Raw genomic sequence first — 15,846 nt, 5'->3', positions numbered from 1 at the left:
AGCGAGAGACCACTGTATCATTGCCTTTGCTTTCGTATGTATTTCTTTTCTTTATTTTATTTTTGATAACTTTAATATTATTAAAGGTTTACAAGTTCATTTCATTCAGACTCGATCTTAACTGTCCTCCGACCATGTTCAAGTCTACTTTGATGCCATTCTAGGTAGTAACACATAGTTGTTATCATAAAGATGAGGGCACCTTTTCTTAAACCAAAATAAATTCCAGCTAAATCAAATAGTTAAGTATAAAAATGCAGCCATAGCACACTAGAAGAAAAGTAAGAATGGCTTTTATGATATTGGTGTGTTCTAATCTTTATCTAAAGGCCAGGAGCATAGGAAGAAAATGCTTTCGTTTGGTAACTTAAAGTTCTGTACAGCAAAACATTCATATTAAGCAAAGTTGAAAGACAAGTGGCAAGCTGAGCAAACTCTGATAAAGGGTTAATATTTGTCTCATGCAAGGAAGCACCACCAAAAGACAAAAATGATTAAAACAACAACGGAAGAATGGAGAAGGGAAACATAGAGTGGACCAATAAATACGTGAAAAGATGTTTAACTAGAGGAAGAATTCAAGTAACGCAAATAAAAATGAGGTCATTTTTTAATACATTAGATGGATGAAGATTAAAGAAAGGTCAACAAAACCCAATATTGACACTGGGTGGGAAAGCAGGCACCCTCCTAAACTTGCAATAATTGGTACAGCTTTTCTTTTTTTTTTTTTTGAGACGGAGTCTCTCTGTGACTCCCAGACTGGAGTGCAGTGGCGCGATCTCGGCTCACTGCAAGCTCCGCCTCCTGGGTTCACACCATTCTCCTGCCTCAGCCTCCTGAGTAGCTGGGACTACAGGTGCCCGCCACCAAGCCCGGCTAATTTTTTTGTATTTTTAGTAGAGACAGGGTTTCACCGTGTTAGCCAGGATGGTCTCGATCTCCTGACCTTGTCTCGACCTCCACCCATCTCGGCCTCCAAAAGTGCTGGGATTACAGGCATGAGCCACCGCGCCCGGCCTGGTACAGCTTTTCTGCTGGGCAGTTTGGCAGCATGCATTGCAACTTAAAATATGCATACACTTTGACCCAGCAGTTCACATCTAGGGATTCCTTTTAGAGATCTGTGTGGAGGGTTATTTGACGCAGAGTTATTAATTGTGCAAAATTAAATGAAACATAAATATTCCCTGGTGTCAATAGTACTTAAACATCTTTATGCTTATATGGTGGAATATTTCAAGGTACTTGTTAATCTATATTGACTGGGATGGTGTCCATGACACATGTTTGAGTAACAAATTTTAGAAAGGCAGGGTATATAACGGAAACCCCTTGGTATTAAAATGTGTCTCTCTTACTGTGGGTTTCTGTGCACATAAGTGAGAACCTGGAATGATGGTACCCTAAAATCATCAATATGTTACCCATGCTTATCCTTGGATGATGGACTCAGGGTTATTTGGACTTTCTTTTATATTTCTGTATATACATCTGTGTGCATGTATATGAGTTCAAAGTGAGCATATATCATTTTAAAAATTGGAAACCTTAAGTGTGAATTTCCAAGAAGGGGAATGTACAGAATGTTGCAGGAATATGTGGTAGGTAGGGAGTTGGGAGCAAGGACCTAAGTAGGATACCCACCAAAGGCATCTCTACTCCTTTACATGCACTCAAATAGATAGTGCAGAACCCTATTGCAAAGGAGAGGAAAGCCTTGCCCATGCTTTCGAGGAGAGCCATGACCTTGAGGTAGCTTGAGTGGGTGGCTGTAATCAAATGAACTGGGTGGGGCTGACGCAGTTCTGTTTTTGTACCTGGTACAGCTGCACCCTTTTTGCATATATCTGCCTCGCTGTCTAAAGCAAGGTCATGCATGGGCTTCCTCTCTTTACCAGTCATTTCCCCTTCTAGTACATTTTGTCCAAGGCATGGTCTGTCTGTAACCTTGTCTCATTGGTGGTCAGGTAGAATTGGGTTGGGTCAGCCTCAATCCAATCTTATAAAACCAAAGACTTTGTTTAGTTAATTCAAATAATCTTAGAAGATACAAGGCTACTGTTTTTTATATGCTTGATTGTAAAGTTCCTGGGATTTTGTTTCCTTTTTTTTTTTTTTTTTTTTTTTTTTTTTTTGAGACAGGGTCTTGCTCTGTCGCCTGGGCTGGAGTACAGTGGCACGATCTCAGCTCACTGCAGGCTCAACTTCGTTCCTGGGGTTTCTACTTTGTCTTTTTCCATTCTCTATTTCTCAAGGTCATGGACTGTGTGCTTTTAAATTTTTTTCTTGTGATCCTTTTCATTGCTTAATTCAGTAATATAGGTGGCATTTAGTAAGCATTGACAAAATGATGAAATAAATAAGGTCAAGGATGGGCCTCTTTACAGATGACCTTTTTTTTTTTTTCTTTTTTAAAAAAGCAGAACTGGTTCTTCCCAGATAGAGGAAAGCAGAACTGCTTTGCATTGCTGTAGGGTGTTGGAGGTGCTGCAGGTGGATCCTCCCCTGGGCTAGAAGTAGAGTACCCTCTGTTGCCTCTCTTGTCAGTTTTTGTCCCTTGTAGCAGAGGGACTGCTGTGGATGTGGAGCAGAGCAAAGGTTTTTCCAGCCTTCTTTACTTTTTATATTTTTTGAGATGGAGTCTCACTCTCACACAAGCTGGAGTGCAGTGGCGTGATCTCAGCTCACTGCAGCCTGCACCTCCTGGGTTCAAGCAGTTCTCTGCCGCAGCCTCCCGAGTAGCTGGGATTACAGGTGCCCACCATCGTGCCCGGCTAATTTTTAGTAGAGATGGGGTTTCACCGTCTTGGCCAGGCTGGTCTTGAACTCCTGACCTTGTAATCCACCTGCCTTGGCCTTTGAAAGTGCTGTGATTACAGGCATGAGCCACCGCACCCGGCCTTTCCTGCCTTCTTTAAAACAGACCGTGCTGTAGACACTGAGGACACCTTTTTGTTTAGCTGACCCCTGGGCCCTGTCGGTGAAGCCTTTGAGTTTGATATTGAACTGTGGTGAAACTTTCAGAATACCCAGGATATCATGACTTGACCATCACCCTCTAGAATGGAATGTTTTTAGTCATGTTTTCTTGGTTTGTTGAAAGTTTGAGATTTAGGGAAGCCTATGAACAATAAAATCCTGTTTCAGTTGTACATGAGCTGGGACAAGTGGCAAAGAGGTCAGCAGGTCTTTCTTCTACTCTGTCACCTTAGGCCTTGTCTTTGAAAGCTGGACTGCTTTGACAGTGCTGTGGCTGCAGTGGCTCCTGACACCAGCTTGAATGAACTTGCAGTAATGACATAAACGTGTCATGGTGTGCCATCACTGAAAAAGTACACTTGGCTAGGCTCAGTGGCTCCCGCCTGTAATCCCAGCACGTTGGGAGGCCGAGGCAGGCAGATCATGAGGTCAGGAGATCAAGACCATCCTGGCTAACATGGTGAAACCCGGTCTCTACTAAAAATACAAAAAAAAAAAAAAAAAAAAATTAGCCAAGTGTGGTGGTGGACGCCTGTAGTCCCAGCTACTTGGGAGGCTGAGGCAGGAGAATGGCGTAACCCAGGAGGCGGAGCTTGCATTGAGCCGAGATCACACCACTGCATTCCAGCCTGGGCGACAGAGTGAGACTCTGTCTCAAAAAAAAAAAAAAAAAAAAAAAAATGTATATATATATATATGTATATAGTCACCATATTAAATGATCATGTAGCCTTAAACCGCCTAGATTTTCCAATTAAATTAAACTACTCATTATCTCTTATTATGTGACCAATAAAGTGTGCAGTTGTGGCTTACTTTGCAAGTGGGATTAATATCTACTGTTTATCTCAAGATAAGTATTAGTAACATAACCTGGGGAAACCTTTTTATGCGCCTTTCCAGAGCGAGGGAGAGGAGGACTAAAGTGTTAGAGGTATGAAGTTTTACCTTTCTAAACTGCTTGTGAAGTATTCTAAATATTTGTATGGCTTTGTCTTTATAGACTGAAATCGCCAAGAGATTGAATACGATTTGTGCACAAGTCATCCCATTTCTGTCTCAGGAAGTAAGTAAAACTGTTCAGCTGTTAAAGTGCAATTATGTTGCTTCTCTGTTTGCAAATTAGCTAGTTTTAAGATGTTAATTTTATCACAAGGAACAAGTGTGAAGAACATCTGTTACAGCTGAAGTGTGTAAACCCCCTGCTAGTCTATCCAGCACATCTGAGGGCACACTGTGGAAATGGTGACAATAGCTCAACCTCTAAATTAATTTTTTTTTTCCTCTGGAAAACTGCAAAATGACTATCCAATGTACAGTTTTGCTTTCTTTAAGTAGCATAAGCTTGAGAGCTACTGAAAATTCAGGTGTCCTTTTTATCTTTTAAATAGAAAGCTGTTCTCATACTGACTTTTAAAAATGGTTCCATCAAGGTAGACTTTACTAGGGAAGCAGGTAGTTCTTTTGTACTTACGTATCAAGGCAGTTGTCTTAATACTGTCCTTGAAGGGGCAGATGATAATAGTCCAAAATACATTAACTTACTGAGTCATATTCATGTGTAAGCTATTTTGTTTAGTTACAAAGTCATAGAAGTTTAATCTTAACATTCTTTGAGGGGGGAAATCTCTTTATATGAGTAATCTATGAAATTGACTCAAGACTATTGTATTTTAGCTTTGCCTTGAAGAGTTTACCTTCCTTTTGGATATAAGCTAGTAAATGCTGTAATGTGTTCTAAGTGTGCACGGGATGAATGCGTCTTCACACAGGGTGGAAAGCTTATTGGCCCGGGAGTTGGAATACTGGGTATCCTGGTTGGCATCTGTTGCTCCGTGCTGGATGGTCACCATCTCGTTATTGTTGTAACAGCCTCTTCCAGTTTAACCTTTGTCTGTCTGATATGATAGTAGCTTTGTCTGCCGTTTGAATGTATTAGTAGTTATTAGACTTCAGTGATCCAGGGCTCTATGTTACATTCTCATGCCTCCCAAAGTAAATGTATGGCTTTGTTTTTATTTGTGGTTGGAGTTGGGAGGTGTGGGGTGAGTTTCCATCTCTGAACTGAGGCTGGAGTCCTTCCTTTGCCTTGTGGAGGGTAAAGAATCAAAAGGCTGTAAAAGAATGAGAGGAATTCCAGGAGTTTCCGAAAATGACTGGGGGTGTCAAGGTTGATTGATCAGACAAGTGATCAACAGATTTAATGTTAAAGTTTTAGGTATTAAAATGGGTATTTTATTTATTTATTTTAAAAATAGAGGTTTCACCATGTTGCCCACGCTGGTCTTGAACTCCTGGGCTCACCCCGTCTTGGCCTCCCAAAGTGCTGGGATTACAGGCATGAGCCACTGCGCCCGGCTGTAAAACGAATATTTTAAAATTGCTGTAAACTTAAGGCCAAACTTATCATGGTGAACCTCTTCTGTGAATAAGGACGATCTTCCAAATTCTGTTCTATTTATTTTTTAAGGTCCTATATTATCATTCTTTATGTCCTTTTTTGTTTTTACCATTCCAAGCCAAAATTTACAGCCAGAAGTAGTGACTGGTGTTGTTTAGAAATAAAGGGCACTGCCATTCTCAGTTTTTCCCTGTGTTCTGTGAAAATAATGTGTGGTTGAGAAATTCCACGTTTAAACCCCTCTACTTCAGCCTGCATTGCACACAGCATTTGACTTTTTGTTGTTAGAATATACAATGAAGTTCTTGGCTGTTGCTAATGCCCTTTCTTCTCCTTGTTTTCAAAGCATCAACAACAGGTGGCCCAGGCTGTCGAACGTGCCAAACAGGTGACCATGGCAGAGTTGAATGCCATCATCGGGGTACGTGGCCTACCAGGTCTACCTCCTACAGTGTGTATAACCAGCTTTCATTTCTTATTAATTTGATGGCTTTATATATATATATGTGTGTGTGTGTGTATGTATTTGTGTAGCTTAACGACCTATTTGATAAGGGTGGGAGGAAGAGACTTGGGGTGTGCTAAGGTATATGGAGGAAGAGGGCTTAGCGTAAGGAAGATGACAGGAGAAGCATTTTAGGAGGGGACAAAAAATAAATCTATTAATTAAAAACATTCTTTTTAAACAGACCGGGGTCTTGGTATTTTGTCTAGTCTGGCCTGGAACTCAAGTGATCCTCCTGCCTTAGCCTCCTGAGTAGCTGGGTCCGAGGGCAGGCACCCCTTTGCCCGTCCTTAAATCTACTTTTAAGTGGGAAAATAAATGCAGTTCATCCTGTGACACCTAAACCACCCTTGCTTCATTAGTCTAGTAAAAGCTTTAGGTTAGAATTTTAAATACTTTCCTCACTTCTGTCTTACAATATGAGATCACAGTGAGGTCAAAATGGGTCTCGGAATTATCGTTTCATTTAGTTATCCTTGCTTTTTGCCTTTTGCTTTCTGGGGTATTCGAACCTACGTAACTGTTGGCTCTTGTTCTTTCTTGTGCCTCTTTCATGAATTTTTAAGTGACAAACCAATGAAAAGAGCACTCTCTTGCTGTGGAAGAAGTGTTAATTGCCCTAGTGCTCCCTGGCCTTTCACTGGGGTTCTGCTCTCCTCTGTTGAGTTCAGTTAGTGCTCCGTGCTGGCCACTGGTTGTCAATCACAAGTCATTTGCTCTGCATTAATGAATCTGGTGAACCGTGCATTCCATCCCCTGCATGAGTTCATTCCCCACCCCCCACTGCAGGACCTGGGACGGTTCTCATGTGTTCTTCCCCTTCCAGACTAAGCCAAAGAAGGAGCTGAAACAAGGGACCATCCTTTCTGATTTTATTCATATGTGAGTGCCTTGAGCAGATTCAAATCACTCATTTATCAATTTATGTTAATTGCTTGTGAGATGATGCCCTGCTGGTCTTTATAGTTCCCTCAGACACTTTGTAATGATAATTAGACATGCTGCTGTACGGATTAAGAGCGCCATAGTCCAATGACGGCCACAGACAATGGAACCAGTTAATCCATCAGAGCTTAAAATTACATCCCAACTGGAGATGGAGAAAAAACATAAGAGCCAAGGAGGATTAAAGAACGAGCCTCAGCTTGAAAACTCTCCTTTCATCAGTTTCTCAATTGCAGATCTGCAGTTGGGTTGTCTGTGGTAAGCTATTGGCAGTCAATTAGGTGAAATAAACTAGGAGGGTGACCTTCATTTCCTTTTAATAGCTTTTTCCTCCCTGAAATGGGGAGCTTCAGTGGATTTTCAGCTTAAATTTTATTCAAGCTGCTTTATTACACTTGACAGCTTAGCTCTGCATAAACAATTCTCCCTCCTCTTCCCCCCAGATCCAGGCACTGCCTTCCCCCTCCTTCAGTATCACATTTTTGACTGTTACTTAGTGGGCTCTCTAATCACATTCAACAAAAAACACAATTACATCTGCATTTGTCTGCTGCCTTCTGTACCCTTTTCTTGTGTAATGAATTGCTTTATTTCAGAGATCAAATCAAATATTCACTGGTACTTTCGCATGTACTGTGTTTGATTAGCAAAGACTAATAGTGAATTGTACTTGTAACTCAAGCACAGAATTTTTTCACCCAAATGAATGAGGATGGAAAAGCCTGTTTTGATTAAAGGAAAACATATGCAAAGCAGTTCTCAAGTACCCAGTTAAACTTTGTGGAACATGTTTGTTTTCTGATAGACTCTAAATTTCGACATATAATTTCTTGATGGTAAAACTCTGACGTTTACATTCTCAAAGGCGCTGCCCAGCTCTTGTGAATCTCCTTCGCACCTACACTTTAGGAAGGAGGAAATCGTATTAACCAGATGTTCATAGGTAATACCCAGTTTGAGCTGAATCGGAGAATAAAAATAGCAGATCTTTTTCGAAGGGCAAATGAATTTCTAATTTTACAAATGGCTTTAGTCCAGGAAAAATGTTGTGGAGGTTATTATAAAGGCAGGTTAGCTCTGGGTGCCTTGGCAACAATAAACCAAAGTGGTGAATCAGGCGCAAGGCAAACGAGACTTAACGCCCATTGCGTGTCTTGGGCATACTGGCATGTGTGGTTTTTATCATTGTAATTTTTGGATTAGTATATGAATTTATGTCAGAAGGCTCTTTTCAAGTTTGTAGTGATCAATAATTATCCCACACCTTAAGTTTCATGCTGTGGCATATGCTTGATTTTTGCTTGAAAGGAATTGTGTGCGTCCTGGAAAATCGAAGTAGCATAAAATTGGGTTGACAATTCAGTGGACCTTTGCACCCTTTCATTGAACATGCAGTGTGTCAACCTGTCTCCCCAGAGGGGAGGAGGTACCGGGAGACTGTCTGTTCCTACAAGCAGCAGCTGCGCGCAGAGTAAATGCAGCCTGGTTTGATAGCAGCTGTCAGTATTGTTCAGGGGCCGACTTAGGGTAAAGAACAATGGGAGAGGCCACGCTCTTAGTCTGCATCCACTTTCAGGCTAAGAAAAGAAATAGTAATTTAACGGTTTAGACATCTATTACAAGTGTGAAAGATCATGAAAGAGTACCCTTTAAAATGCAAATGAGCCGAAACATTCTCATTCCCTTTAAGGTACAATCAAGGAGCTTGACTGCTTGCTTGACAGGGCTAAAGATATTTCTCTTTATCAAACCTGGAAAAAGTAAATCTTCTCAAGGACATCCACCTTCTAGGTTAGTTCGAGGTGTGTCTTGGGCCTGCGGGTGCTCTTTGAGGAGGCAGAGAGAGGTTATATTTTGTCTGTGCTTGTTGAGTGAATTAGCAGAGTCTCCATTTCTCACCAGCGTAGAAATTGTAGAGTAGTTCTCCTGTCTGGCAGAAAATACTGAATTTTAATTCTTTCTCACCGTAGCACCTGCCTTCAACTTACATAGAGTATCGGTATTTAAGAAAAATAAGCTTCTTAGATACTTGATACCGGAGAGACTATTGAAATATTTCTGTAGACCTTTTTTTAAACAGCTTTGACAGCAAATCTGGTGACTGGCAGAATAATAACTACGGTCCTACTTTTTGAATTTTACTTCTTACCAATTCTTTTGCTATTAAATGTGTTGTAGTCTTGTCACAGTGAAAAGGCTAATTTATAGTGCAAAGGTGTACAAAATTTGTACAAGGTTTATTTGGTTTGACACATAGCTCACTTAGACCTTAGAAAACAAGTTGCATTGTGAGAAGGGAACTTACTCATTTGAGACCTTGTGTTTTTAGATCATGATCGTTGTTACACCATAAGCAACATTTTTGTTTGTTTTTTTAAATTTCTATTAAGAATGGTCAAAACAAATTGGTTATTAAACATTGTAACATCTTATTTGTGGAATGGCTAATGGCTGCCTGAATGCAGGGAGAATTGATTGAAAGACTCTTCAACACCACATCTCCACTTTATTATTTGGGGAGTTTGGAACTAAAAGCTCTCTTCTACCTGCTCTGATAGGTACTGAATAATTGATTTCAGTTGGGATTGGGATTTCAAATAATTAGTGTTCTCTTTACATCACAGATAATCGAGGGATAATATAGAGAGATACATATCGGTACACATATAGATTTGTTTTTTTCAGTTGATGTCTAATTGTAATATAGTGAAATGCACAGCTTGATTTTTGACACCTATGTATACCCGGTAAACCACAGTAAGGGGGTGGTTTCCAGAACCCCAGTGGATTCCATTATTCTTATCAGTTTTTCCCCTTCTCCTAAAGAAAGATAGTTGCTTTCTTTCTTTCTTTCTTTCTTTTGGCATGTGAAAGAAGAGTTAAAGATGGTTGGGGTTTTTTTTTGGAGACAGAGTTTTACTCTGTAACTCAGGCTGGAGTGCAGTGGCATGATCTCTGCTCACTGCAACCTCTGCCTCCCAGGTTCAAGCAATTCTTCTGCCTCAGCCTCCCGAGTAGCTGGGATTACAGGCATGCGCCGCCAAACCCAGCTGATTTTTGTATTTTTATTAGAGACAGGGTTTCACCATGTTGGCCAGGCTGGTCTTGAACTCCTGAACTCAGGTGATCCACCTGCCTCAGCCTCCTAAAGTACTGGGATTACAGGTGTGGGCCACCGTACCTGGCCATAAAGATGGTTGTTTTTTTAACTGAAAAGTTAAAAAAGAATCAGTCAATTACATTTTAAAAAATATTAATAGTAAACAATGGCACAGTTGTATGTTTTATTTCTAACCACCTGTTGTTCCATTTCATGATGTTTTTGGTAATTCACATAAGAATATTTACATTGTGTTGCCTTGGACAAAGCATGGGCCTTGGGATCAGATGGACTTGGGGAGGATGCTTAGCTGCCGTCTTATTAGCTTTATGACCTCATATAGTCAGTTAACTTCTACAGTGTCCCCCATCTGTAGATGGTAATACCGTCTCTACCTTCCCTGCTTTTGTGGGGATAAGACCCTGGCTGGCAGTCTTCAGTGAACATGTGATCCTGACCCCTTGAACTGCAGTTTTGTCTGCCTGGTTTTCCTAAGTGCTTGTAGCAGATCCGTAGGTCCAGTTGGTCAAGCCCTGGTCGGGGGTGGTTGTGCGAAGCAGCAGTTCACCCCTTTGTCTTCTTTAGTGGTTACAGGGATGTGGGTGTTTGAGATTGGACCCAGCCAGATGCTCTGCTCCTGCCATTCAGTTGTTGTGCATGAATGACAGGGACACAATAGTGGAAAAGGACGGCCATTTAGCTTTTGATGTACAAACTTAGAAGTTCAAAACCACAAGAAAAAAGTTAAGTTTGGGGAACAGATGGAGACAGAATTGAGAGCAAAAATGTGAAGACATCATTGACTTCCTTACCTAACATGAAGAAGAAGGCAGACAGTGCCATTGTTGATACAGAGAGGTTATAGGAATCATTCTGATGAAGTTGGGAGGGAAGAGAGTTAGAAGAGATGGCCAGATGACCAGTGGGGATTGTCCTTCCCTTCCACAAAATGACAGGTTTCTATTTGTGGCCTCAAAGCTGACAGTTGGGTACAACACAATTTGAGCAGTTTCCCACGGTAATGCCTGAGAACTTTAGGAGATCAAGAAATTTGGATTTGTTTACATATAACCTATGTACAAGAGAGAGAAGAGAAAAAGAAATTTGGGTTTAGGCAACCTGATTTTTCTTTCTCACTTATTTGGATGTAGTCTGACTTATTTTTCATGAACACAACCTTGGTCAAGGCATATGGGGCTTATATGGGAATCTGTTTATTGATCAGATTTCTGTGTTCCTCCTGTATAGGCAAATATCTGATTCTGTATATTTTAAAACAACTTAGTATAAAATTAAAAATAAGTCTAGGGTAGTTTGTGATGTCTGACTAGATGTTTTCGTGTAGGGGATGGCTGTGAATCCAAACTCCTAAAACATTTGTAGAAGGAGCCTGTCTGTCCCTAAGAGATTGAGTTGTAGACCTAAAGGGCCCTCCACTGTTGCATGAGATGATTGGTTTAAGGATTAGTAAAATGTTGGATTATTTTTCTCCTTTGGCCATAGCTGTCAGCTATCTATGGGATTGTAGTGTGTAAAGTTTAAGAGGATGAGGTTAGCCTCTTATTCTTATGAGTATGCGGTTAATCCCTGGAAAGCCATCAATAACCCAGCCGTAAGTTTCTTTATAAAACAAATTCTCCCTAGGAGAATAATGCATAGCCTGCTACCGAGAAAAGACTAAATAGCTGCAACAAACATGGATCTTCTAGCTCTACTAACTTGTATTTAGTGACGTACTCTTTGCTTAAATTACAACAATCTAGCCCTTTTATTAAATTTCCAAAGGGAAAGAGCAATATTGCAAAGAAGTCTTTGCAGCCCATTTCTCCTTTGGTTAAGTTTGTCTGTTTTTACTGAGGGCGCAACTAGGCGCCTGACAAATGCAGAACTTTTCCTCAGTGTCCGGATTATCGTCATCATGCTTTGTAGTTATTAGAAAAGTGTTGAAGCATTTACTTTTTAATTTCCCCACATATTTCTTTCCTTTTAAAAAAATTTTTAAATTTAATTTTAAGTTTCGGGATACATGTACAGGATGTGCAGGTTTGTTACATAGGTAAACATGTGCAGTGATTGCTGAGCCTGTCAACACACCCACATAGTTTCCTGTGATTTTTCCTTGATTCCCTGGAATAAAGCATTATATATTATTCTTTTTTCCAGAAGGAGGAAGAAAGCTTCAGAATAGAAAATAGAGTACCCCATTATAGAAATTACAGTTGTGTATTTTTAAAATTTTAATTTTTGTGGGTACATACTATCTGTATATATTTATGAGGTACAGGAGATGTTTTGATGCAGGCATACAGTGTTTAATAAGCACATCATAAAGAATGGGGTATCTATCCCCTGAAGCGTTTATCTTTTTTTTTTTTTTTTTGACACGGAGTTTCGCTCTTGTTGCCCAGGCTAGAGTGCAATGGCACGATCTCGGCTCACTGCAGCCTCTGCCTCCCAGGTTCAAGTGATTCTCCTGCCTCAGCCTCCCGAGTAGCTGGGATTACAGGCATGTGCCACCATGCCTGGCTAATTTTGTATTTTTGGTAGAGACGGCATTTCTCCATGTTGGCCAGGCTGGTCTGGAACTCCTGACCTCAGGTGATCTGCCCACCTCGGCCTGTCAAAGTGCTGGGATTATAGGTGTGAGCCGCTGCACCTGGCAAACATTTATCTTTTGTGTTACAATCTAATGACACTCTTTTAGTAATTTTAAAATTACAATTAAATTATTAAGGTTTTTTTTTTTTTTTTTTTTTTTTTTTGAGATGGAGTTTCTCTCTTCTTTCCCAGGCTGGAGTGCAATGTTGCAATCTCGGCTTACCACAACCTTTGCCTCCTGGGTTCAAGCAATTCTTCTGCCTCAGCCTCCCCTCCCAAGTAGCTGGAATTACAGGCATGCACCACCATGCCTGGCTAATTTTGTATTTTTAGTATAGACAGGGTTTCTCCATGTTGGTCAGGCTGGTCTTGAACTCCTGATCTCAGGTGATCCATCTGCCTCGGCCTCTCAGAGTGCTGGGATTACAGGCATGAGTCACTGCACCTGGCCAAATTCACCTTTTTAAAAGCATATACTTCTGTGGGTTTTAGCATATTCACATTGCTGTACAACATCACGACTATAAAATTTTTCTAGGACGTTTTTGTCACCCTATAAAGAAACTCCATATTCATTACCATTTATTCTTCATGCCTCCTCCCCTAACCTCTGGCAACTACCAATGTGCTTATCCATCTCTATGAATTTGCCTGTTCTGGACATTTCATATGAATGGAATCATGTAATACGTAGCATTGTATGCCTGGCTTTTTCATGTTTTCAAGGTTTATCCATGTTGTAGTATGTACCAGTATTTTAGTCCTTTTTATTGACAATTAACATTTCATCAATGTACCACAGTTGCTTATTCATTCTTAAGTTGATGGACATTTAGGTGATTTCCACTGATTATCTATTATGAATAATGCTGCTGTGAACATTTGTGTACATGTTTTTGTGTGGGCATGTTTTCTCTTGGATTTGTCTCTGGGTGTAGAATTACTGGGTCTATGGTAACTTTATTCACTTTTTGAGCAACAGCCAGACTGTTTTCCAAAGCGGCTGCATCATGTTACATTCTCACAATAGTGTATGAGAATTCCAACTTCTCTATATGATCTCTGCCATTTACTGTCCACCTTTTTTATTCTATGCATCCTAGTGGGTGTGAAGCAGCAGCTCCTGTTTTTGATTTGCCTTTTCCTGATGGCTAGTGATGTTGAGCATCTTTTCAACCAAAACCTGCGTAGTTTTTATAATGGATCTACCTTCACATGGCTTGTCATAGCCTTAATGGCCTTACGGGGAAACGGGATGAGCAAGGCAGTAGTCGTGCGGGAGGAGTTGGCCTGTGTGGATTGGCTGAAATGGAGAAAGAATAAAGACAGGCCAGGCATGGTGGCTCACACATGGAATCCCAGCACTTTGGGAGGCCAAGGCAGGAGGAGTGCTTGAGCTCAGGCGTTGGAGACCAGCCTGGGCGACATAGCAAGATTTTTTTTCTACTAAACATCAAAAAAATTAGCAGAGTGTGATGGTGCGTGCCTGTAGTCCCAGCTACTCACAAGGTTGAGGTGAGAGGATTGCTTGAGTCCAGGACTTCAAGGCTGCAATGAGATAAAATCACACCACTATATCCCACCTGGGTGACCAAATAAGACCCTGTCTCTAAGAAAACAAAGGGCTGGGCGCGGTGGCTCACACCTATAATCCCAGCACTTTGGGAGGCTGAGGTGGGCGGATCACCTGAGGTTGGGAGTTCTAGACCAGCCTGACCAACATGGAGAAACCCCATCTCTACTAAAAATACAAAATTAACCTGGCATGGTGGCACATGCCTGTAATCCCAGCTACTCGGGAGGCTGAGGCAGCAGAATCGCTTGAACCCAGGAGGCAGAGGTTGCGGTGAGCCGAGATCATGCCATTGCACTCCAGCCTGGGCAACAAGAGCGAAACTCCATCTCAAAGCAACAACAACAACAACAACAACAACAAACACCCCCCGAAGTACCATTTTAGCAAATTTCAAGTATACAATACAGTATTATTAACTATAGTCTCCGTGCTGTACCTTGGAAATCCAGATCTTCTTTATCTTGGGTAACTGAAACCTTAACACCCTTTGACCAACCTCTCCTCATTTTCCCCTACCCCTCAAGGCAGCCACCATTCTACTCTCTGCTTCTGTGAGTTGTACTCTTAGACTCCACATAGTAGGGAGATTATGCACTATTTGTCTTTCTGAATCTGCCTATTTCGCTTAGCCTACTGTCCTGCAGATTTACCCATGTTGTCACAAGTGGTAGGATTTTCTTCTTTTTCAAGGCTGAATGGTATTCCATTGTGTTGGTATGTACCACATTTTCTTTATCTGTTCATCCATCAACAGACATTTGGGTTGTTTGATATCTTGGCTCTCGTGAATAGTGCTGCGGTGGTCATGGATTGCAGATGTATCTTTGATATACTGATTTCATGCTCTCTCTCTCTCTCTCTCTCTCTCTCTCTCTCTCTCTCTCTCTCTCTCTCTCTCTCTGTCTCTTTCTTTCTTTCTAGATGGAGAATACTTTGTCACCCAGGCTGGAGTGCAGTGGCACTGTGTCGGCTCACTGCAACCTCCATCTCCTGGGTTCAAGCAATTCTCCTGCCTCAGCCTCCTGAGTAGCTGGGTTTATAGGCACCCACCACATCTGGCTAATTTTTTTTTTTTTTAGTAGAGATGTGGTTTCACCATGTTGGCCAGGCTGGTCTTGAACTCCTGACCTCAGATGATCCACCCGCCTTGGTCTCCCAAAGTGCTGGGATTGCAGGTGTGAGCCACCGCACGTGGATCCTGATTTCATTTTCTTTAGATATATACCCAGAAGTGGGATTACTGGATCATATACAGATTGAGCAGCCCTAATTCTAATTCTCAGCCAGTAAGAATATTGCACATATTTAAAAATCTGAAAAAAATCCGGAATCCAAACATTGCTGATCCCAAGCACTTCAGAAAAGGGATACTTAACCTTTTTGAGAAAGTAGTTCTATTTTTAACTTTTTAAGAAACTTCTATACTGTTGTTTTCCATCAGCACTGTACCAGTTTACATTCCTAAGAACAGTGTACAAGGGTTACCTTTTCTCCACACCGTCACTAACACATATCTTGTCTTTTGTTACCTGCCATCTCAACGGGTTTGAGGTGATATTTCTTTTCTTTTTTTTTTTTTTTTTTGGAGATGGAGCTTTGCTCTTGTTGCCCAGGCTGGAGTGCAATGGCGTGATCTCCGCTCACCGCAACCTCCGCCTCCCAGGTTCAAGCGATTCTCCTGCCTCAGCCTTCTGAGTAGCTGGGATTGCAGGCATGCGCCACCACAGCCAGCTAATTTT

At 41.2% G+C, this 15,846-nt stretch overlaps 1 protein-coding gene across 6 annotated transcripts in view; it reads left to right on the top strand.

Annotated features, from left to right (window-relative positions):
- The window catches only part of TLE1 (TLE family member 1, transcriptional corepressor), a 104,972-nt gene that overhangs the window by 31,662 nt on the left and 57,464 nt on the right, over positions 1–15,846 (top strand). For 3 of the 6 annotated variants that reach the window (XM_010353437.2, XM_030919663.1, XM_030919665.1), the window contains exons 5-6: positions 3,986–4,048; positions 5,730–5,834. In XM_010353437.2, coding sequence (XP_010351739.1) covers positions 3,986–4,048; positions 5,730–5,834 — 168 coding nt within the window. The remainder of the gene's footprint in view (positions 1–3,985; positions 4,049–5,729; positions 5,835–15,846) is intronic. The other 3 variants (XM_010353438.2, XM_030919666.1, XM_030919667.1) reach the window with 1 other exon arrangement.

Source organism: Rhinopithecus roxellana, chromosome 16 (genome assembly GCF_007565055.1).
Source record: "Rhinopithecus roxellana isolate Shanxi Qingling chromosome 16, ASM756505v1, whole genome shotgun sequence".
NCBI classification, from domain to species: domain Eukaryota; kingdom Metazoa; phylum Chordata; class Mammalia; order Primates; family Cercopithecidae; genus Rhinopithecus; species Rhinopithecus roxellana.
This window is presented reverse-complemented; position numbering and strand designations above follow the sequence as displayed.